Source organism: Hypanus sabinus, chromosome 4 (assembly GCF_030144855.1).
Source record: "Hypanus sabinus isolate sHypSab1 chromosome 4, sHypSab1.hap1, whole genome shotgun sequence".
Taxonomy (NCBI): domain Eukaryota; kingdom Metazoa; phylum Chordata; class Chondrichthyes; order Myliobatiformes; family Dasyatidae; genus Hypanus; species Hypanus sabinus.
The window spans coordinates 100,754,116-100,777,820 of record NC_082709.1 but is presented as its reverse complement, the minus strand read 5'-3'; the positions used below and the strand labels follow the sequence as shown (position 1 = coordinate 100,777,820).

Sequence of the window (23,705 nt, the reverse complement as noted above, 5' to 3'; positions counted from 1 at the left end):
TGTGTGATATAATGGAGAACGCTGGGTGATATAATGGGGTAGAGTTTGTGATATAATGGAGAATGCTGGGTGATATAATGGGGTAGAGTGTGTGATATATTGGAGAACGCTGGGTGATATAATGGGGTAGAGTGTGTGATATAATGGAGAACGCTGGGTGATATAATGTGGTAGAGTGTGTGATATAATGGAGAACGCTGGGAGATATAATGTGGTAGAGTGTGTGATATAATGGAGAACGCTGGGTGATATAATGGGGTAGAATTTGTGATATAATGGAGAACGCTGGGTGATATAATGCGGGTAGAGTCTGTGATATAATGGAGAACGCTGGGTGATATAGTGGGGTTAGAGTGTGTGATATAATGGAGAACGCTGGGTGATAAAATGGGGTGGGTGTGTGATATAATGGAGAACGCTGGGTGATATAATGGGGTAGAGTGTGCGATATAATGGAGAACGCTGGGTGATATAATGGGGTAGAGTATGTGATATAATGGAGAACGCTGGGTGATAGAATGGGGTAGAGTGTGTGATATAATGGAGAACGCTGGGTGATATAATGGGGTAGAGTGTGTGATATAATGGGGGTAGAGTGGGTGATATAATGGAGAACACTGGGTAATATAATGGGGGTAGTGTTTGTGATATAATGGAGAACGCTGGGTGATATAATGGGGTAGACTGTGTGATATAATGGAGAATGTTGTGTGATATAATGGGGGTAGAGTGTGTGATATAATTGGGGTAGAGTTTGTTATATAATGGAGAACTCTGGGTGATATAATGGGGTAGAGTTTGTGATATAATGTAGAACGCTGGGTGATATAATGGGGTTGACTGTGTGATATAATGGAGAATGTTGTGTGATATAATGGGGGTAGAGTGTGTGATATAATTGGGGTAGAGTTTGTTATATAATGGAGAACGCTGGGTGATATAATGGGGTAGAGTTTGTGATATAATGGAGAATGCTGGGTGATATAATGGGGTAGAGTGTGTGATATAATGGAGAACGCTGGGTGATATAATGGGCTAGAGTGTGTGATATAATGGAGAACGCTGGGTGATATAATGGGGTAGAGTGTGTGATATAATGGAGAACGCTGGGTGATATAATGGGGTAGAGTGTGTGATATAATGGGGAACGCTGGGTGATATAATGTGGTAGAGTGTGTGATATAATTGAGTACGCTGGGTGATATAATGGGGTAGAGTGAGTGATATAATGGAGAACGCTGGGTGATATAATGGGTTAGAGTGTGTGATATAATGGGGGTAGAGTGTGTGATATATTGGGGAACGCTGGGTGATATAATGGGGTAGAGTGTGTGATATAAAGGAGAACGCTGGGTGATAAAATAGGGTTGGGTGTGTTATATAATGAAGAACGCTGGGTGATATAATGGGGTAGAGTTTGTGATATAATGGAGAACGCTGGGTGATATAATGGGGTACAGTGTGTGATATAATGGAGAACGTTGGGTGATATAATGGGGTAGAGTGTGTGATATAATGGAGAACGCTGGGTGATATAATGGGGTAGAGTGTGTGATATAAAGGAGAACGCTGGGTGATATAATGGGGTAGAGTGTGTGATATAATGGAGTACGCTGTGTGATATAATGGGGTAGAGTGAGTGATATAATGGAGAACGCTGGGTGATATAATGGGGTAGAGTGTGTGATATATTGGAGAACGCTGGGTGATATAATGTGGAAGAGTGTGTGATATAATTGAGAACGCTGGGTGATATAATGGGGTAGAGTTTGTGATATAATGGAGAATGCTGGGTGATATAATGGGGTAGAGTGTGTGATATAATGGAGAACGCTGGGTGATATAATGGGGTAGAGTGTGTGATATAATGGAGAACGCTGGGTGATATAATGTGGTAGAGTGTGTGATATAATGGAGAACGCTGGGAGATATAATGTGGTAGAGTGTGTGATATAATGGAGAACGCTGGGTGATATAATGGGGTAGAGTTTGTGATATAATGGAGAACGCTGGGTGATATAATGCGGGTAGAGTCTGTGATATAATGGAGAACGCTGGGTGATATAGTGGGGTTAGAGTGTGTGATATAATGGAGAACGCTGGGTGATAAAATGGGGTGGGTGTGTGATATAATGGAGAACGCTGGGTGATATAATGGGGTAGAGTGTGCGATATAATGGAGAACGCTGGGTGATATAATGGGGTAGAGTATGTGATATAATGGAGAACGCTGGGTGATAGAATGGGGTAGAGTGTGTGATATAATGGAGAACGCTGGGTGATATAATGGGGTAGAGTGTGTGATATAATGGGGGTAGAGTGGGTGATATAATGGAGAACACTGGGTAATATAATGGGGGTAGTGTTTGTGATATAATGGAGAACGCTGGGTGATATAATGTGGGTAGAGTCTGTGATATAATGGAGAATGCTGGGTGATATAATGGGGGTAGAGTGTGTGATATAATGGAGAACGCTGGGTGATATAATGCGGGTAGAGTGTGTGATATAATGGAGAACACTGGGTAATATAATGGGGGTAGTGTTTGTGATATAATGGAGAACGCTGGGTGATATAATGGGGTAGACTGTGTGATATAATGGAGAATGTTGTGTGATATAATGGGGGTAGAGTGTGTGATATAATTGGGGTAGAGTTTGTTATATAATGGAGAACGCTGGGTGATATAATGGGGGTAGATTGTGTGATATAATGGAGAACGCTGGGTGATATAATGGGGGTAGAGTGTGTGATATAATGGAGAACGCTGGGTGATATAATCGGGGTAGAGTGAGTGATATAATGGAGAACGCTGGGTGATATAATGGGGTAGAGTGTGTGATATAATGGAGAACGCTGGGTGATATAATGTGGTAGAGTGTGTGATATAATGGAGAACGCTGGGTGATATAATGGGGTAGAGTTTGTGATATAATGGAGAATGCTGGGTGATATAATGGGGTAGAGTGTGTGATATAATGGAGAACGCTGGGTGATATAATGGGGTAGAGTGAGTGATATAATGGAGAACGCTGGGTGATATAATGGGGTAGAGTGTGTGATATAATTGAGTACGCTGGGTGATATAATGGGGTAGAGTGAGTGATATAATGGAGAACGCTGGGTGATATAATGGGTTAGAGTGTGTGATATAATGGGGGTAGAGTGTGTGATATAATGGGGAATGCTGGGTGATATAATGGGGTAGAGTGTGTGATATAAAGGAGAACGCTGGGTGATATAATGGGGGTAGAGTGTGTGATATAATGGAGAACGCTGGGTGAAATAATGGGGGTAGAGTGTGTGATATAATGGAGAACGCTGGGTGATATAATGGGGTAGAGTGTGTGATATAATGGAGAACGCTGGGTGATATAATGTGGGTAGAGTCTGTGATATAATGGAGAATGCTGGGTGATATAATGGGGGTAGAGTGTGTGATATAATGGAGAACGCTGGGTGATATAATGTGGGTAGAGTGTGTGATATAATGGAGAACACTGGGTAATATAATGGGGGTAGTGTTTGTGATATAATGGAGAACGCTGGGTGATATAATGGGGTAGACTGTGTGATATAATGGAGAATGTTGTGTGATATAATGGGGGTAGAGTGTGTGATATAATTGGGGTAGAGTTTGTTATATAATGGAGAACGCTGGGTGATATAATGGGGGTAGATTGTGTGATATAATGGAGAACGCTGGGTGATATAATGGGGGTAGAGTGTGTGATATAATGGAGAACGCTGGGTGATATAATGGGGGTAGAGTGTGTGATATAATGGAGAACGCTGGGTGATATAATGGGGTAGAGTGTGTGATATAATGGAGAACGCTGGGTGATATAATCGGGGTAGAGTGTGTGATATAATGGAGAACACTGTGTGATATAATGGGGTAGAGTGTGTGATATAATGGAGAACGCTGGGTGATACAATGGGGGTAGAGTGTGTGATATAATGGAGAACGCTGGGTGATATAATGGGGTAGAGTGTGTGATATAATGGAGTACGCTGGGTGATGTAATGGGGTAGAGTGTGATATAATGGAGAACGCTACATGATATAATGGCGTAAAGGGTGTGATATAATGGAGAACGCAAGGTGATATAATGGGGTAGAGTGTGTGATATAATGGAGAACGCTGGGTGATATAATGGGGTAGAGTGTGTGATATAATGGAGAAAGCTGTGTGATATAATGGGGTAGAGTGTGTGATATAATGGAGAACGCTGGGTGATATATTCGGGGTAGAGGGTGTGATATTATGGAGAACGCTGGGTGATATAATGCAGGTAGAGTCTGTGATATAATGGAGAACGCTGGGTGATGTAATGGGGTTAGAGTGTGTGATATAATGGAGAATGCTGGGTGATATAATGGGGGTAGAGTGTGTGATATAATGGAGAACGCTGGGTGATATAATGCGGGTAGAGTCTGTGATATAATGGTGAACGCTGGGTGATATAATGGGGTTAGAGTGTGTGATATAATGGAGAACGCTGGGTGATAAAATAGGGTTGGGTGTGTTATATAATGAAGAACGCTGGGTGATATAATGGGGTAGAGTTTGTGATATAATGGAGAACGCTGGGTGATATAATGGGGTACAGTGTGTGATATAATGGAGAACGTTGGGTGATATAATGGGGTAGAGTGTGTGATATAATGGAGAACGCTGGGTGATATAATGGGGTAGAGTGTGTGATATAAAGGAGAACGCTGGGTGATATAATGGGGTAGAGTGTGTGATATAATGGAGTACGCTGTGTGATATAATGGGGTAGAGTGAGTGATATAATGGAGAACGCTGGGTGATATAATGGGGTAGAGTGTGTGATATATTGGAGAACGCTGGGTGATATAATGTGGTAGAGTGTGTGATATAATGGAGAACGCTGGGTGATATAATGGGGTAGAGTTTGTGATATAATGGAGAATGCTGGGTGATATAATGGGGTAGAGTGTGTGATATAATGGAGAACGCTGGGTGATATAATGGGGTAGAGTGTGTGATATAATGGAGAACGCTGGGTGATATAATGTGGTAGAGTGTGTGATATAATGGAGAACGCTGGGAGATATAATGTGGTAGAGTGTGTGATATAATGGAGAACGCTGGGTGATATAATGGGGTAGAGTTTGTGATATAATGGAGAACGCTGGGTGATATAATGCGGGTAGAGTCTGTGATATAATGGAGAACGCTGGGTGATATAGTGGGGTTAGAGTGTGTGATATAATGGAGAACGCTGGGTGATAAAATGGGGTGGGTGTGTGATATAATGGAGAACGCTGGGTGATATAATGGGGTAGAGTGTGCGATATAATGGAGAACGCTGGGTGATATAATGGGGTAGAGTATGTGATATAATGGAGAACGCTGGGTGATAGAATGGGTTAGAGTGTGTGATATAATGGAGAACGCTGGGTGATATAATGGGGTAGAGTGTGTGATATAATGGGGGTAGAGTGGGTGATATAATGGAGAACACTGGGTAATATAATGGGGGTAGTGTTTGTGATATAATGGAGAACGCTGGGTGATATAATGGGGTAGACTGTGTGATATAATGGAGAATGTTGTGTGATATAATGGGGGTAGAGTGTGTGATATAATTGGGGTAGAGTTTGTTATATAATGGAGAACTCTGGGTGATATAATGGGGTAGAGTTTGTGATATAATGGAGAACGCTGGGTGATATAATGGGGTTGACTGTGTGATATAATGGAGAATGTTGTGTGATATAATGGGGGTAGAGTGTGTGATATAATTGGGGTAGAGTTTGTTATATAATGGAGAACGCTGGGTGATATAATGGGGTAGAGTTTGTGATATAATGGAGAATGCTGGGTGATATAATGGGGTAGAGTGTGTGATATAATGGAGAACGCTGGGTGATATAATGGGCTAGAGTGTGTGATATAATGGAGAACGCTGGGTGATATAATGGGGTAGAGTGTGTGATATAATGGAGAACGCTGGGTGATATAATGGGGTAGAGTGTGTGATATAATGGGGAACGCTGGGTGATATAATGTGGTAGAGTGTGTGATATAATTGAGTACGCTGGGTGATATAATGGGGTAGAGTGAGTGATATAATGGAGAACGCTGGGTGATATAATGGGTTAGAGTGTGTGATATAATGGGGGTAGAGTGTGTGATATATTGGGGAACGCTGGGTGATATAATGGGGTAGAGTGTGTGATATAAAGGAGAACGCTGGGTGATAAAATAGGGTTGGGTGTGTTATATAATGAAGAACGCTGGGTGATATAATGGGGTAGAGTTTGTGATATAATGGAGAACGCTGGGTGATATAATGGGGTACAGTGTGTGATATAATGGAGAACGTTGGGTGATATAATGGGGTAGAGTGTGTGATATAATGGAGAACGCTGGGTGATATAATGGGGTAGAGTGTGTGATATAAAGGAGAACGCTGGGTGATATAATGGGGTAGAGTGTGTGATATAATGGAGTACGCTGTGTGATATAATGGGGTAGAGTGAGTGATATAATGGAGAACGCTGGGTGATATAATGGGGTAGAGTGTGTGATATATTGGAGAACGCTGGGTGATATAATGTGGTAGAGTGTGTGATATAATGGAGAACGCTGGGTGATATAATGGGGTAGAGTTTGTGATATAATGGAGAATGCTGGGTGATATAATGGGGTAGAGTGTGTGATATAATGGAGAACGCTGGGTGATATAATGGGGTAGAGTGTGTGATATAATGGAGAACGCTGGGTGATATAATGTGGTAGAGTGTGTGATATAATGGAGAACGCTGGGAGATATAATGTGGTAGAGTGTGTGATATAATGGAGAACGCTGGGTGATATAATGGGGTAGAGTTTGTGATATAATGGAGAACGCTGGGTGATATAATGCGGGTAGAGTCTGTGATATAATGGAGAACGCTGGGTGATATAGTGGGGTTAGAGTGTGTGATATAATGGAGAACGCTGGGTGATAAAATGGGGTGGGTGTGTGATATAATGGAGAACGCTGGGTGATATAATGGGGTAGAGTGTGCGATATAATGGAGAACGCTGGGTGATATAATGGGGTAGAGTATGTGATATAATGGAGAACGCTGGGTGATAGAATGGGGTAGAGTGTGTGATATAATGGAGAACGCTGGGTGATATAATGGGGTAGAGTGTGTGATATAATGGGGGTAGAGTGGGTGATATAATGGAGAACACTGGGTAATATAATGGGGGTAGTGTTTGTGATATAATGGAGAACGCTGGGTGATATAATGGGGTAGACTGTGTGATATAATGGAGAATGTTGTGTGATATAATGGGGGTAGAGTGTGTGATATAATTGGGGTAGAGTTTGTTATATAATGGAGAACTCTGGGTGATATAATGGGGTAGAGTTTGTGATATAATGGAGAACGCTGGGTGATATAATGGGGTTGACTGTGTGATATAATGGAGAATGTTGTGTGATATAATGGGGGTAGAGTGTGTGATATAATTGGGGTAGAGTTTGTTATATAATGGAGAACGCTGGGTGATATAATGGGGTAGAGTTTGTGATATAATGGAGAATGCTGGGTGATATAATGGGGTAGAGTGTGTGATATAATGGAGAACGCTGGGTGATATAATGGGCTAGAGTGTGTGATATAATGGAGAACGCTGGGTGATATAATGGGGTAGAGTGTGTGATATAATGGAGAACGCTGGGTGATATAATGGGGTAGAGTGTGTGATATAATGGGGAACGCTGGGTGATATAATGTGGTAGAGTGTGTGATATAATTGAGTACGCTGGGTGATATAATGGGGTAGAGTGAGTGATATAATGGAGAACGCTGGGTGATATAATGGGTTAGAGTGTGTGATATAATGGGGGTAGAGTGTGTGATATATTGGGGAACGCTGGGTGATATAATGGGGTAGAGTGTGTGATATAAAGGAGAACGCTGGGTGATATAATGGGGGTAGAGTGTGTGATATAATGGAGAACGCTGGGTGAAATAATGGGGGTAGAGTGTGTGATATAATGGAGAACGCTGGGTGATATAATGGGGGTAGAGTGTGTGATATAATGGAGAACGCTGGGTGATATAATGGGGTAGAGTGAGTGATATAATGGAGAACGCTGGGTGATATAATGGGTTAGAGTGTGTGATATAATGGGGGTAGAGTGTGTGATATATTGGGGAACGCTGGGTGATATAATGGGGTAGAGTGTGTGATATAAAGGAGAACGCTGGGTGATATAATGGGGGTAGAGTGTGTGATATAATGGAGAACGCTGGGTGAAATAATGGGGGTAGAGTGTGTGATATAATGGAGAACGCTGGGTGATATAATGGGGGTAGAGTGTGTGATATAATGGAGAACGCTGGGTGATATAATGGGGGTAGAGTGTGTGATATAATGGAGAACGCTGGGTGATATAATCGGGGTAGAGTGTGTGATATAATCGAGAATGCTGTGTGATATAATGGGGTAGAGTGTGTGATATAATGGAGAACGCTGGGTGATATATTGGCGTAGAGTGTGATATAATGGAGAACGCTACGTGATATAATGGCGTAAAGGGTGTGATATAATGGCGAACTCAAGGTGATATAATGGGGTAGAGTGTGCGATATAATGGAGAACGCTGGGTGATATAATGGGGTAGAGTGTGTGATATAATGGAGAACGCTGTGTGATATAATGGGGGTAGAGTGGGTGATATAATGGAGAACACTGGGTAATATAATGGGGGTAGTGTTTGTGATATAATGGAGAACGCTGGGTGATATAATGGGGTAGACTGTGTGATATAATGGAGAATGTTGTGTGATATAATGGGGGTAGAGTGTGTGATATAATTTGGGTAGAGTTTGTTATATAATGGAGAACGCTGGGTGATATAATGGGGGTAGATTGTGTGATATAATGGAGAACGCTGGGTGATATAATGGGGGTAGAGTGTGTGATATAATGGAGAACGCTGGGTGATACAATGGGGTAGAGTGTGTGATATAATGGAGAACGCTGGGTGTTATAATTGGGGTAGAGTGTGTGCTTTAATGTACTTTGCTGGGTGATATAATGGGGTAGAATATGTGATATAATGGAGAACACTGGGTGATATAATCGGGGTAGAGTGTGTGATATAATAGAGAATGCTGGGTGAAATAATGGGGGTAGAGTGTGTGATATAATGGAGAACGCTGTGTGATATAATGGGGTAGAATGTGTGATATAATGGAGAACGCTGGGTGATATAATCGGGGTAGAGTGTGTGATATAATAGAGAATGCTGGGTGAAATAATGGGGGTAGAGTGTGTGATATAATGGAGAACGCTGGGTGATATAATGGGGTAGAGTGTGTGATATAATGGAGAACCTGCACATCAGCGTTGAGTGTCTATGGAACCCAAGATCCCTCTGATCCTCCACACTGCCAAGATCCTATATTAATATAGCATTAATATTATATTCTGCCATGATATTTGGCCTACCAAAATGAACTAATTCACACTTAACTGGATTGAACTCCATCTGTCACTTCTCAGCCCAGTTTTTTAATCCTATCGATGTCCCGCTGTAGCCTCTGACAGCCCTCCACACTATGCACAACACCCGCAACCTTTGTGTCATCGGCAAATTTACTAACCCATGCCTCCACTTCATCATCCAAGTCATTTATAAAAACCAAGTAGTTGTCCCAGAACAGATCCCTGAGGCACTCCACTGGTGACAGACCTCCATGCAGAATATGACCTGTCTACAACCACTCTTTGCCTTCTGTGGGCAAGCCAGTTCTGGATCCACAAACAAGGTCTCCTTGGATCCCATGCCTCCTTACTTTCTCAATAAGCCTTGCATAGGGTACCTTTTCAAATGCCTTGCTGAATCCATATACACTACAGCTACGGCTCTACCTTCATCAATGTTTTTAGTCACATACTCAAAAAAATTTCAATCTGATTCATAAGGCATGATCTGCCTTTGACAAAGCCATGCCGACTATTCTTGATCATATTATGCCTCTCCAAATGTTCATAAATCCTGCCTCTCAGGATCTTCTCCATCAACTTACCAACCACTGAAGTAAGACTCACCGATCTATAATTTCCTGGGCTATCTCTACTCCCTTTCTTGAATAAGAGAACGACATCCACAACCCTCCAATCCTCCGGAACCTCTCCCGTCCCCATTGATGATGCAAAGATCATTGCTAGAGGTTCGGCAATCACCTCCCTTGCCCCCCATAGCACATCTGGGGTATATCTCATCTGGTCCCAGAGACGTATCCAACTTGATGCTTTCCAAAAGCTCCAGCACATCTTCTTGCTTAATGTCTACATGCTCAAGCTTTTCAATCCACTATAAGTCATCCCTACAATTGCCAAGATCTTTTTCTGTAGTGAATACAGAAGCAAAGTATTAAGTACCTGCTCTGTCTCCTCTGGTTCCATACACACTTTTCCACTCTCACACTTGATAGGTCCTATTCTCTCACATCTTATCCTCTTGCTCTCCACTTACTTGTCGAATGCCTTGGGTTTTCCTTAATCCTGCTCACCAAGGTCTTCTCATGACCACTTCCAGCTTTCTTAATATCATTCTTAAACTCCTTCCTGCTGGCCTTATAATCCAGATCTCTATCATTTCCTAGTTTTTTGATCCTTTTGTAAGCCTTTCTTTTCTTCTTGACTAGATTTTCAACAGCCTTTGTACACCACAGTTCTTACCATCCTTTCCCTGTCTCATTGGAATGTACCTATGCAGAACTCCATGCAAATATCCCCTGAACATTTGCCACATTTCTGCCGTACATTTCCCTGAGAACATCTGTTCCCAATGAATGCTTCCAAGTTCCTGTCTGATAGCTTCATATTTCCCCTTACTCCAACTAAATGCTTTCCTAACTTGTCTGTTCCTATCCTCTCCAACGCTATGTAAAGGAGAGGTTCTATTGTGATCACTGTCTCCAAAATGCCCTCCCACTGAGAGACTTGACACCTGACCAGGTTCATTTCCCAATACCAGATCAAGTACAGCCTCTCCTCTTGTCGACTTGGTGTCAAGAAATCTTCCTGAAAACACCTAACAAACTCATGCATTATTTGTATCTCTCACAATAGCTGACAGCAGCTCTGCTTTCATGCAAAGGTATTTCAGAAATCCACACTCTCCATTATATGTGTCTTCCTGTTAGACAGCTCATCACTTACCTTAATATATTCACTGAACCTGTTGAAGAATCGATGGCTGAGGTTCCCCAATCTACTATACACGACTCTCCATACAATATAGTTGGCCACAGTTCTGTGAAGAGATATAGAATTAGTTGCTTCATATTACAACATTGTAGAGAATTGTTCAGGTGTCAGTGTGACCTGAACAAGCAGCTGGGCCCCTGACAAGATTGGCTGGGAGAACTTGAAGGAGACATTGCCCTATTGATATTGAGAGGGCTCACACCCACACAATGGTGGAAGATGCAGAAAGAAAATTGCAAGGGTAGGTGCAGGACTTGGAGCTGACATGCCAAGTGCTGTAAGCAGAATGTTCATCTTACCGGTTTTCCACAGTTTCTAGCAACCGGAACAAGTCCTTGAAATACTGCACGGAGTCCACAATGACCTCTTCTGACATATTCATGTGTATGAGGTGAGGGTGCTCTTCAAAGTCAATCACTGTCCTGATGTAGCGAAGCCAGTCAAACTGTGGACACATGAGCCACACGTGTTGAAACACAGTCCTGACCAGCCACAGAACTCTCTCCTGATGGCAAGGGCTACCTGTCAGCTGCTCAGATAGTTCAGGTACTTTGTACACTTGAAGCAATAAGTGTTGCTTTAATAACAGGAGCCCGGTTGCCCAGGCAATAAGACACCAGCTCCCTTCCACTGACTCTGTCTGCACTTCCTGTGGCTTCAGGGAAGCACCCATCCCATCTCAGTCATTCTCTCTCCTACCCCCGCCATCACACAGAAGATACAAAAGTACAAAATTCCACATCAACTTCTATCCCACTGCGGAATGGGCCTTTCGTACATCCAAGTCGCACTGGTCTCCCAATTTACCTCATTGTCATCCTGTACTTTGTCTACCTCCACTACGTTTGCTTGGTAGGTGTAACACTTCATTCTGCTTTCCCTTTTGCTGCCTCACTGTCCTGAGATGTGTAATGACACAAACCAAAGCTTTTCAACAGATGTGACCGTACTAAACCAAAGGTCAGTTATTGACATGAACTGTACTTTAGCTTGTGATGTAACAACTCAATTCAACACGTCTGTTGTAGGATACGGAGTCAGGGCACTCGGTGGCCTGTTGCTCACCTGTGGAATGGTGCTTTGTAAATCCAGTATGCTGAGCTTGGTCTGAATGTCTCCACTCGTCCTGATCTTCTCTCTGAACACAATCTGCAATGTGCCAGTGATGTTGAAATGTAACTGACTCACACTCAGACTAGTCCCAAATATTCTATCTCCCACTCTATATCACTCCTGCACAAACACTCTAATCTTTCACGCCTTGACCCGCTTATCCATCCCATTCTAACCCTGGTACCCAGCCCATACTGACCAATGTATCCATCCCGTACCGACCCACATATACATTCTCTAATGACCCAAGTGTCCGTCCCAAACTGACCCACGTGTCCGTCCCGTACCAACCCACATATACATTCTCTACTGACCCACGTGTCCGTCCCAAACTGACCCACGTGTCCGTCCCGTACCAACCCACATATACATTCTCTAATGACCCAAGTGTCCGTCCCAAACTGACCCACGTGTCCGTCCCGTACCAACCCACATATACATTCTCTACTGACCCACGTGTCCGTCCCATACTGACCCACATATACATTCTCTACTGACCCACGTGTCCGTCCCGTACTGACCCACATATATATTCTGTACTGACCGACGTGTCCGTCCCGTACCGACCCACATATACATTCTCTAATGACCCAAGTGTCCGTCCCAAACTGACCCACGTGTCAGTCCCGTACTGACCCACATATACATTCTGTACTGACCCACGTGTCCGTCCCGTACCGACCCACATATACATTCTCTAATGACCCAAGTGTCCGTCCCAAACTGACCCACGTGTCCGTCCCGTACTGACCCACATATATATTCTGTACTGACCCACGTGTCCGTCCCGTACCAACCCACATATACATTCTCTAATGACCCAAGTGTCCATCCCAAACTGACCCACGTGTCCGTCCCGTACCAACCCACATATACATTCTCTAATGACCCAAGTGTCCATCCCAAACTGACCCACGTGTCCGTCCCGTACCAACCCACATATACATTCTCTACTGACCCGCGTGTCCGTCCCGTACTGACCCACATATATATTCTATACTGACCCACGTGTCCATCCCGTACCGACCCACATATACATTCTCTATTGACCCGCGTGTCCGTCCCGTACTGACCCACATATATATTCTATACTGACCCACGTGTCCGTCCCGTACCGACCCACATATACATTCTCTAATGACCCACGTGTCTGTCCCGTACCGACCCACATATACATTCTCTACTGACCCACGCGTCCGTCCCGTACCGTCCCACATATACATTCTCTACTGACCCACGTGTCGGTCCCAAACTGACCCACGTGTCCGTCCCGTACTGACCCACATATACATTCTGTACTGACCCAACTGTCCATCCCGTACCGACCCACACATGCATTCTGTACTGACCCACGTGTCCTTCCCAAACTGACCCACGTGTCCGTCCCATACTGACCCACATAAACATTCTCTACTGACCCACGTGTCCATCCCGTACTGACCCACATATACATTCTGTACTGACCCAACTGTCCATCCCGTACCGACCCACATATACATTCTCTACTGACCCACGCGTCCGTCCCGTACCGTCCCACATATACATCCCGTACCGACCCACATATACATTCTCTACTGACCCACGTGTCCGTCCTGTACCGACCCACATATACATTCTCTACTGACCCACATGTCCATCCCGTACAGACCCACATATACATTCTGTACTGACCCACGTGTCCGTCCCGTACTGACCCACATATACATTCTCTATTGACCCACGTGTCCGTCCCGTACCGACCCACATATACATTCTGTACTGACCCACGTGTCGGTCCCAAACTGACCCACGTGTCCGTCCCGTACTGACCCACATATACATTCTCTACTGACCCACGTGTCCATCCCGTACTGACCCACATATACATTCTGTACTGACCCAACTGTCCATCCCGTACCGACCCACACATGCATTCTGTACTGACCCACGTGTCCTTCCCAAACTGACCCACGTGTCCGACCCGTACTGACCCACATATACATTCTGTACTGACCCACGTGTCCTTCCCGTACTGACCCACATATACATTCTCTACTGACCCACGTGTCCGTCCCAAACTGACCCACATATACATTCTCTACTGACCAAATGTCCGTCCCATACCGACCCACACATACATTCTGTACTGACCCACGTGTCCATCCCGTACTGACCCACACTTGCATTCTGTACTGACCCACGTGTCCGTCCCGTACTGACCCACATATACATTCTCTACTGACCCATGTGTCCGTCCCGTACCGACACACACATGCATTATGTACTGACCCACGTGTCCATTCTGTCCTGACCCACGTGTCCGTCCCGTACTGACCCACATATACATTCTCTACTGACCCACGTGTCCGTCCCGTACCGACCCACATATACATTCTGTACTGACCCACGTGTCCGTCCCGTACTGACACACATATACATTCTGTAATGACCCACGTGTCCATCCTGTACTGACCCACATATACATTCTCTACTGACCCACGTGTCGGTACCAAACTGACCCACGTGTCCGTCCCGTACCGACCCACATATACATTCTCTACTGACCCACATGTCGGTACCAAACTGACCCACGTGTCCGTCCCGTACTGACCCACATATACATTCTGTACTGACCCACGTGTCCATCCCGTACTGACCCACGTATCCGTCCCATACCGACCCACATATACATTGTCTACTGACCCACATGTCGGTACCAAACTGACCCACGTGTCCGTCCCATACCAACCCACATATACATTCTCTACTGACCCACATATCGGTACCAAACTGACCCACGTGTCCGTCCCGTACTGACCCACATATACATTCTCTACTGACCCGCGTGTCCGTCCCGTACTGACCCACATATACATTCTCTACTGACCCACGTGTCCGTCCCGTACCGACCCACATATACATTCTCTACTGACCCACGTGTCCATCCTGTACCGACCCACATATACATTCTGTACTGACCCACGTGTCCTTCCCAAACTGACCCACGTATCCGTCCCATACCGACCCACATATGCATTCTCTACTGACCCACATGTCGGTCCCAAACTGACCCACGTGTCCGTCCCGTACTGACCCACATATACATTCTCTACTGACCCGCATGTCCGTCCCGTACTGACCCACATATACATTCTCTACTGACCCACGTGTCCATCCCGTACCGACCCACATATACATTCTCTACTGACCCACGTGTCCATCCTGTACCAACCCACATATACATTCTCTACTGACCCACGTGTCTGTCCCGTACTGACCCACGTGTCCGTCCCGTACCGACCCACATATACATTCTCTAATGATCCACATGTCGGTCCCAAACTGACCCACGTGTCCGTACCGTACTGACCCACTTATACATTCTCTTCTGACCCACGATCCGTCCCATACCGACCCACATATACATTCTCTACTGACCCACGTGTCCGTCCCGTACCGACCCACATATACATTCTGTAATGACCCATGTGTCCGTCGCGTACCGACCCACATATACATTCTCTACTGACCCACGCGTCCGTCCCGTACCGTCCCACATATTCATTCAGTACTGACCCACGTGTCCATCCCGTACCGACCCACGTATACATTCTGTACTGACCCACGTGTCCGTCCCATACTGACCCACATATACATTCTCTACTGACCCACGTGTCCATCCCGTACTGACCCACATATACATTCTGTACCGACCCACGTGTCCGTCCCATACCGACCCACATATACATTCTGTACTGACCCACGTGTCCTTCCCAAACTGACCCACGTGTCCGTCCCGTACTGACCCACATATACATTCTCTACTGACCCACGTGTCCGTCCCGTACTGACCCACATATACATTCTCTACTAACCCACGTGTCCGTCCCGTACCGACCCACATATACATTCTCTACTGACCCACGTGTCCGTCCCGTACCGACCCACATATACATTCTGTACTGACCCACGTGTCCGTCCCGAACTGACCCACATATACATTCTCTACTGACCCACGTGTCCATTCTGTCCTGACCCACGTGTCCGTCCCGTACTGACCCACATATACATTCTCTACTGACCCACGTGTCCGTCCCGTACCGACCCACATATACATTCTGTACTGACCCACGTGTCCGTCCCGTACTGACACACATATCCATCCCGTACTGACCCACGTGTCCGTCCCGTACTGACCCACATATACATTCTCTACTGACCCACGTGTCCGTCCCGTACTGACCCACATATACATTCTGTACTGACCCACGTGTCCGTCCCGTACTGACCCACATATACATTCTCTACTGACCCACGTGTCCGTCCCGTACTGACTCACATATACATTCTGTAATGACCCACGTGTCCATCCTGTACTGACCCACGTGTCCATCCCGTACTGACCCACATATACATTCTGTACTGACCCACGTGTCCGTCATGTACTGGCCCACATATACATTCTCTACTGACCCACGTGTCCGTCCCGTACTGACTCACATATACATTCTGTAATGACCCACGTGTCCGTCCCGTACTGACCCACGTATCCGTCCCCTACTGACCCACATATACATTCTCTACTGACCCACGTGTCCGTCCCGTACTGACTCACATATACATTCTGTAATGACCCACGTGTCCGACCCGTACTGACCCACGTATCCGTCCCGTACTGACCCACATATACATTCTCTACTGACCCATGTGTCTGTCCCGTACTGACCCACATATACATTCTGTACTGACCCACGTGTCCGTCCCGTACTGACCCACGTATCCGTCCCGTACTGACCCACATATACATTCTCTACTGACCCACGTGTCCGTCCCGTACTGACCCACATATACATTCTCTACTGACCCACGTGTCCGTCCCGTACTGACCCACATATACATTCTGTACTGACCCACGTGTCCGTCCCGTACTGACCCACGTATCCGTCCCGTACTGACCCACATATACATTCTCTACTGACCCACGTGTCCGTCCCGTACTGACCCACATATACATTCTGTACTGACCCACGTGTCCGTCCCGTACTGACACACATATCCATCCCGTACTGACCCACATATACATTCTCTACTGACCCACGTGTCCGTCCCGTACTGACCCACATATACATTCTCTACTGACCCGCGTGTCCGTCCCGTACTGACCCACATATACATTCTCTACTGACCCACGTGTCCGTCCCGTACTGACACACATATCCATCCCGTACTGACCCACATATACATTCTCTACTGACCCACGTGTCCGTCCCGTACTGACCCACATATCCATCCCGTACTGACCCACATATCCGTCCCGTACTAACCCACATATCCATCCCGTACTGACCCACATATCCGTCCCGTACCGACACACATATACATCCCGTACTGACCCACGTGTCCGTCCCGTACTGACCCACATATCCATCCCGTACTGACCCACATATCCGTCCCGTACTGACCCACATATCCATCCCGCACCGACCCACATATCCGTCCCGTACCGACCCACATATACATCCCGTACTGACCCACATATCCGTCCCGTACCGACCCACATATCCGTCCCGTACCGACCCACATGTCCGTCCCGTACTGACCCACATATCCGTCCCGTACTGACCCACATATCCATCCCGTACTGACCCACGTGTCCATCCCGTGCTGACCCACATATCCGTCCCGTACTGACCCACATGTCCATCCCGTACTGACCCACATATCCGTCCCGTACTGACCCACATATCCGTCCCGTACTGACCCACGTGTCCATCCCGTACTGACCCACGTATCCATCACGTACTGACACACATCTCCGTCCCGTACTGACCCACATGTCCGTCCCGCACTGACCCACATATCCGTCCCGTACTGACCCACATGTCCGTCCCGTACTGACCCACATATCCATCCCGTACTGACCCACATATCCGTCCCGTACTGACCCACGTGTCCGTCCCGTACCGACCCTCGTGTCCGTCCCGTACCGACCAACATATCCGTCCCGTACCGACCCACATATCCGGCCCGTACCGACCCACATGTCCGTCCCGTACCGACCCACATATCCGTCCCGTACCGACCCACATATCCGTCCCGTACCGACCCACATATACGTCCCGTACCGACCCACATATACGTCCCGTACTGACCCACGTGTCCGTCCCGTACTGACCCACATATCCGTCCCGTACTGACCCACGTGTCCGTCCCGTACTGACCCACGTGTCCGTCCCGTACTGACCCACATATCCGTCCCGTACTGACCCACATATACATACCGTACCGACCCACATATACATCCCGTACTGACCCACGTGTCCGTCCCGTACTGACCCACATATCCATCCCGTACTGACCCACATATACATTCTCTACTGACCCACGTGTCCATCCCGTACTGACCCACATATCCATCCCGTACTGACCCACATATACATTCTCTACTGACCCACGTGTCCATCCCGTACTGACCCACATATATATTCTGTACTGACCCACGTGTCCGTCCCGTACCGACCCACATATACATTCTCTAATGACCCACGTGTCCGTCCCATACTGACCCACATATACATTCTCTACTGACCCACGTGTCCGTCCCGTACCGACCCACATATACATTCTCTACTGACCCACGTGTCCATCCTGTACCGACCCACATATACATTCTGTACTGACCCACGTGTCCTTCCCAAACTGACCCACGTATCCGTCCCATACCGACCCACATATGCATTCTCTACTGACCCACATGTCGGTCCCAAACTGACCCACATATCCGTCCCGTACTGACCCACATATACATACCGTACCGACCCACATATACATCCCGTACTGACCCACGTGTCCGTCCCGTACTGACCCACATATCCATCCCGTACTGACCCACATATACATTCTCTACTGACCCACGTGTCCGTCCCGTACTGACCCACATATACATTCTCTACTGACCCACGTGTCCGTCCCGTACCGACCCACATATACATTCTGTACTGACCCACGTGTCCGTCCCGTACTGACACACATATCCATCCCGTACTGACCCACGTGTCCGTCCCGTACTGACCCACATATACATTCTCTACTGACCCACGTGTCCGTCCCGTACCGACCCACATATACATTCTGTACTGACCCACGTGTCCGTCCCGAACTGACCCACATATACATTCTCTACTGACCCACGTGTCCATTCTGTCCTGACCCACGTGTCCGTCCCGTACTGACCCACATATACATTCTCTACTGACCCACGTGTCCGTCCCGTACCGACCCACATATACATTCTGTACTGACCCACGTGTCCGTCCCGTACTGACACACATATCCATCCCGTACTGACCCACGTGTCCGTCCCGTACTGACCCACTTATACATTCTCTTCTGACCCACGATCCGTCCCATACCAACCCACATATACATTCTCTACTGACCCACATGTCCGTCCCGTACCGACCCACATATACATTCTGTAATGACCCATGTGTCCGTCGCGTACCGACCCACATATACATTCTCTACTGACCCACGCGTCCGTCCCGTACCATCCCACATATACATTCTGTACTGACCCACTTGTCCATCCCGTACCGACCCACATATTCATTCTGTACTGACCCACGTGTCCGTCCCATACTGACCCACATATACATTCTCTACTGACCCACGTGTCCATCCCGTACTGACCCACATATCCATCCCGTACTGACCCACATATACATTCTCTACTGACCCACGTGTCCATCCCGTACTGACCCACATATATATTCTGTACTGACCCACGTGTCCGTCCCGTACCGACCCACATATACATTCTCTAATGACCCACGTGTCCGTCCCATACTGACCCACATATACATTCTCTACTGACCCACGTGTCCGTCCCGTACCGACCCACATATACATTCTCTACAGACCCACGTGTCCATCCTGTACCGACCCACATATACATTCTGTACTGACCCACGTGTCCTTCCCAAACTGACCCACGTATCCGTCCCATACCGACCCACATATGCATTCTCTACTGACCCACATGTCGGTCCCAAACTGACCCACGTGTCCGTCCCGTACTGACCCACATATACATTCTCTACTGACCCGCGTGTCCGTCCCGTACTGATCCACATATATATTCTGTACTGACCCACATGTCCGTCCCGTACCGACCCACATATACATACTCTAATGACCCACGTGTCCGTCCCGTACTGACCCACATATACATTCTCTAATGACCCACATGTCGGTCCCAAACTGACCCACGTATCCATCCCGTACCGACCCACATATACATTCTCTACTGACCCACGTGTCCGTCCCGTACCGACCCACATATACATTCTGTAATGACCCATGTGTCCGTCGCGTACCGACCCACATATACATTCTCTACTGACCCACGCGTCCGTCCCGTACCGTCCCACATATACATTCTGTACTGACCCACTTGTCCATCCCGTACCGACCCACATATTCATTCTGTACTGACCCACGTGTCCATCCCGTACCGACCCACACATGCATTCTGTACTGACCCACGTGTCCGTCCCATACTGACCCTCATATACATTCTCTACTGACCCACGTGTCCATCCCGTACTGACCCACATATACATTCTGTACCGACCCGCGTGTCTGTCCCGTACCGACCCACATATACATTCTGTACTGACCCACGTGTCCTTCCCAAACTGACCCACGTGTCCGTCCCGTACTGACCCACATATACATTCTCTACTGACCCACGTGTCCGTCCCGTACTGACCCACATATACATTCTCTACTAACCCACGTGTCCGTCCCGTACCGACCCACATATACATTCTCTACTGACCCACGTGTCCGTCCCGTACCGACCCACATATACATTCTGTACTGACCCACGTGTCCGTCCCGAACTGACCCACATATACATTCTCTACTGACCCACGTGTCCATTCTGTCCTGACCCACGTGTCCGTCCCGTACTGACCCACATATACATTCTCTACTGACCCACGTGTCCGTCCCGTACCGACCCACATATACATTCTGTACTGACCCACGTGTCCGTCCCGTACTGACACACATATCCATCCCGTACTGACCCACGTGTCCGTCCCGTACTGACCCACTTATACATTCTCTTCTGACCCACGATCCGTCCCATACCGACCCACATATACATTCTCTACTGACCCACATGTCCGTCCCGTACCGACCCACATATACATTCTGTAATGACCCATGTGTCCGTCGCGTACCGACCCACATATACATTCTCTACTGACCCACGCGTCCGTCCCGTACCATCCCACATATACATTCTGTACTGACCCACTTGTCCATCCCGTACCAACCCACATATTCATTCTGTACTGACCCACGTGTCCATCCCGTACCGACCCACACATGCATTCTGTACTGACCCACGTGTCCGTCCCATACTGACCCACATATACATTCTCTACTGACCCACGTGTCCATCCCGTACTGACCCACATATACATTCTGTACCGACCCGCGTGTCCGTCCCGTACCGACCCACATATACATTCTGTACTGACCCACGTGTCCTTCCCAAACTGACCCACGTGTCCGTCCCGTACTGACCCACATATACATTCTCTACTGACCAACGTGTCCGTCCCGTACTGACCCACATATACATTCTCTACTAACCCACGTGTCCGTCCCGTACCGACCCACATATACATTCTCTACTGACCCACGTGTCCGTCCCGTACCGACCCACATATACATTCTGTACTGACCCACGTGTCCATCCCGAACTGACCCACATATACATTCTCTACTGACCCACGTGTCCATTCTGTCCTGACCCACGTGTCCGTCCCGTACTGACCCACATATACATTCTCTACTGACCCACGTGTCCGTCCCGTACCGACCCACATATACATTCTGTACTGACCCACGTGTCCGTCCCGTACTGACACACATATCCATCCCGTACTGACCCACGTGTCCGTCCCGTACTGACCCACATATACATTCTCTACTGACCCACGTTTCCGTCCCGTACTGACCCACATATACATTCTGTACTGACCCACGTGTCCGTCCCGTACTGACCCACATATACATTCTCTACTGACCCACGTGTCCGTCCCGTACTGACCCACATATACATTCTGTAATGACCCACGTGTCCGTCCCGTACTGACCCACGTATCCATCCCGTACTGACCCACATATACATCCTGTACTGACGCACGTGTCCGTCCCGTACTGACCCACATATACATTCTGTAATGACCCACGTGTCCGTCCCGTACTGACTCACATATACATTCTGTAATGACCCACGTGTCCGTCCCGTACTGACCCACATATACATTCTCTACTGACCCACGTGTCCGTCCCGTACTGACTCACATATACATTCTGTAATGACCCACGTATCCGTCCAGTACTGACCCACGTATCCGTCCCCTACTGACCCACATATACATTCTCTACTGACCCACGTGTCCGTCCCGTACTGACTCACATATACATTCTGTAATGACCCACGTGTCCGTCCCGTACTGACCCACGTATCCGTCCCGTACTGACCCACATATACATTCTCTACTGACCCACGTGTCCGTCCGGTACTGACCCACATATACATTCTGTACTGACCCACGTGTCCGTCCCGTACTGACCCACGTATCCGTCCCGTACTGACCCACATATACATTCTCTACTGACCCACGTGTCCGTCCCATACTGACCCACATATACATTCTCTACTGACCCACGTGTCCGTCCCGTACTGACCCACATATACATTCTGTACTGACCCACGTGTCCGTCCCGTACTGACCCACGTATCCGTCCCGTACTGACCCACATATACATTCTCTACTGACCCACGTGTCCGTCCCGTACTGACCCACATATACATTCTGTACTGACCCACGTGTCCGTCCCGTACTGACACACATATCCATCCCGTACTGACCCACATATACATTCTCTACTGACCCACGTGTCCGTCCCGTACTGACCCACATATACATTCTCTACTGACCCGCGTGTCCGTCCCGTACTGACCCACATATACATTCTCTACTGACCCACGTGTCCGTCCCGTACTGACACACATATCCATCCCGTACTGACCCACATATACATTCTCTACTGACCCACGTGTCCGTCCCGTACTGACCCACATATCCATCCCGTACTGACCCACATATCCGTCCCGTACTGACCCACATACCCATCCCGTACTGACCCACATATCCGTCCCGTACCGACACACATATACATCCCGTACTGACCCACGTGTCCGTCCCGTACTGACCCACATATCCGTCCCGTACTGACCCACATATCCGTCCCGTACTGACCCACATG

At 47.4% G+C, this 23,705-nt stretch overlaps 1 protein-coding gene across 1 annotated transcript in view; it reads right to left on the bottom strand.

Annotated features, from left to right (window-relative positions):
* Positions 1 to 11,153: 11,153 nt before the first annotated feature.
* The window catches only part of LOC132392148 (phosphate-regulating neutral endopeptidase PHEX-like), a 219,224-nt gene continuing 206,672 nt past the window's right edge, over positions 11,154 to 23,705 (bottom strand). The window contains exons 4-6 of the mRNA XM_059965997.1: positions 12,324 to 12,407; positions 11,558 to 11,703; positions 11,154 to 11,304 (exon numbers count right to left, since the gene is read on the bottom strand). Coding sequence (XP_059821980.1) covers positions 11,154 to 11,304; positions 11,558 to 11,703; positions 12,324 to 12,407 — 381 coding nt within the window. The remainder of the gene's footprint in view (positions 11,305 to 11,557; positions 11,704 to 12,323; positions 12,408 to 23,705) is intronic.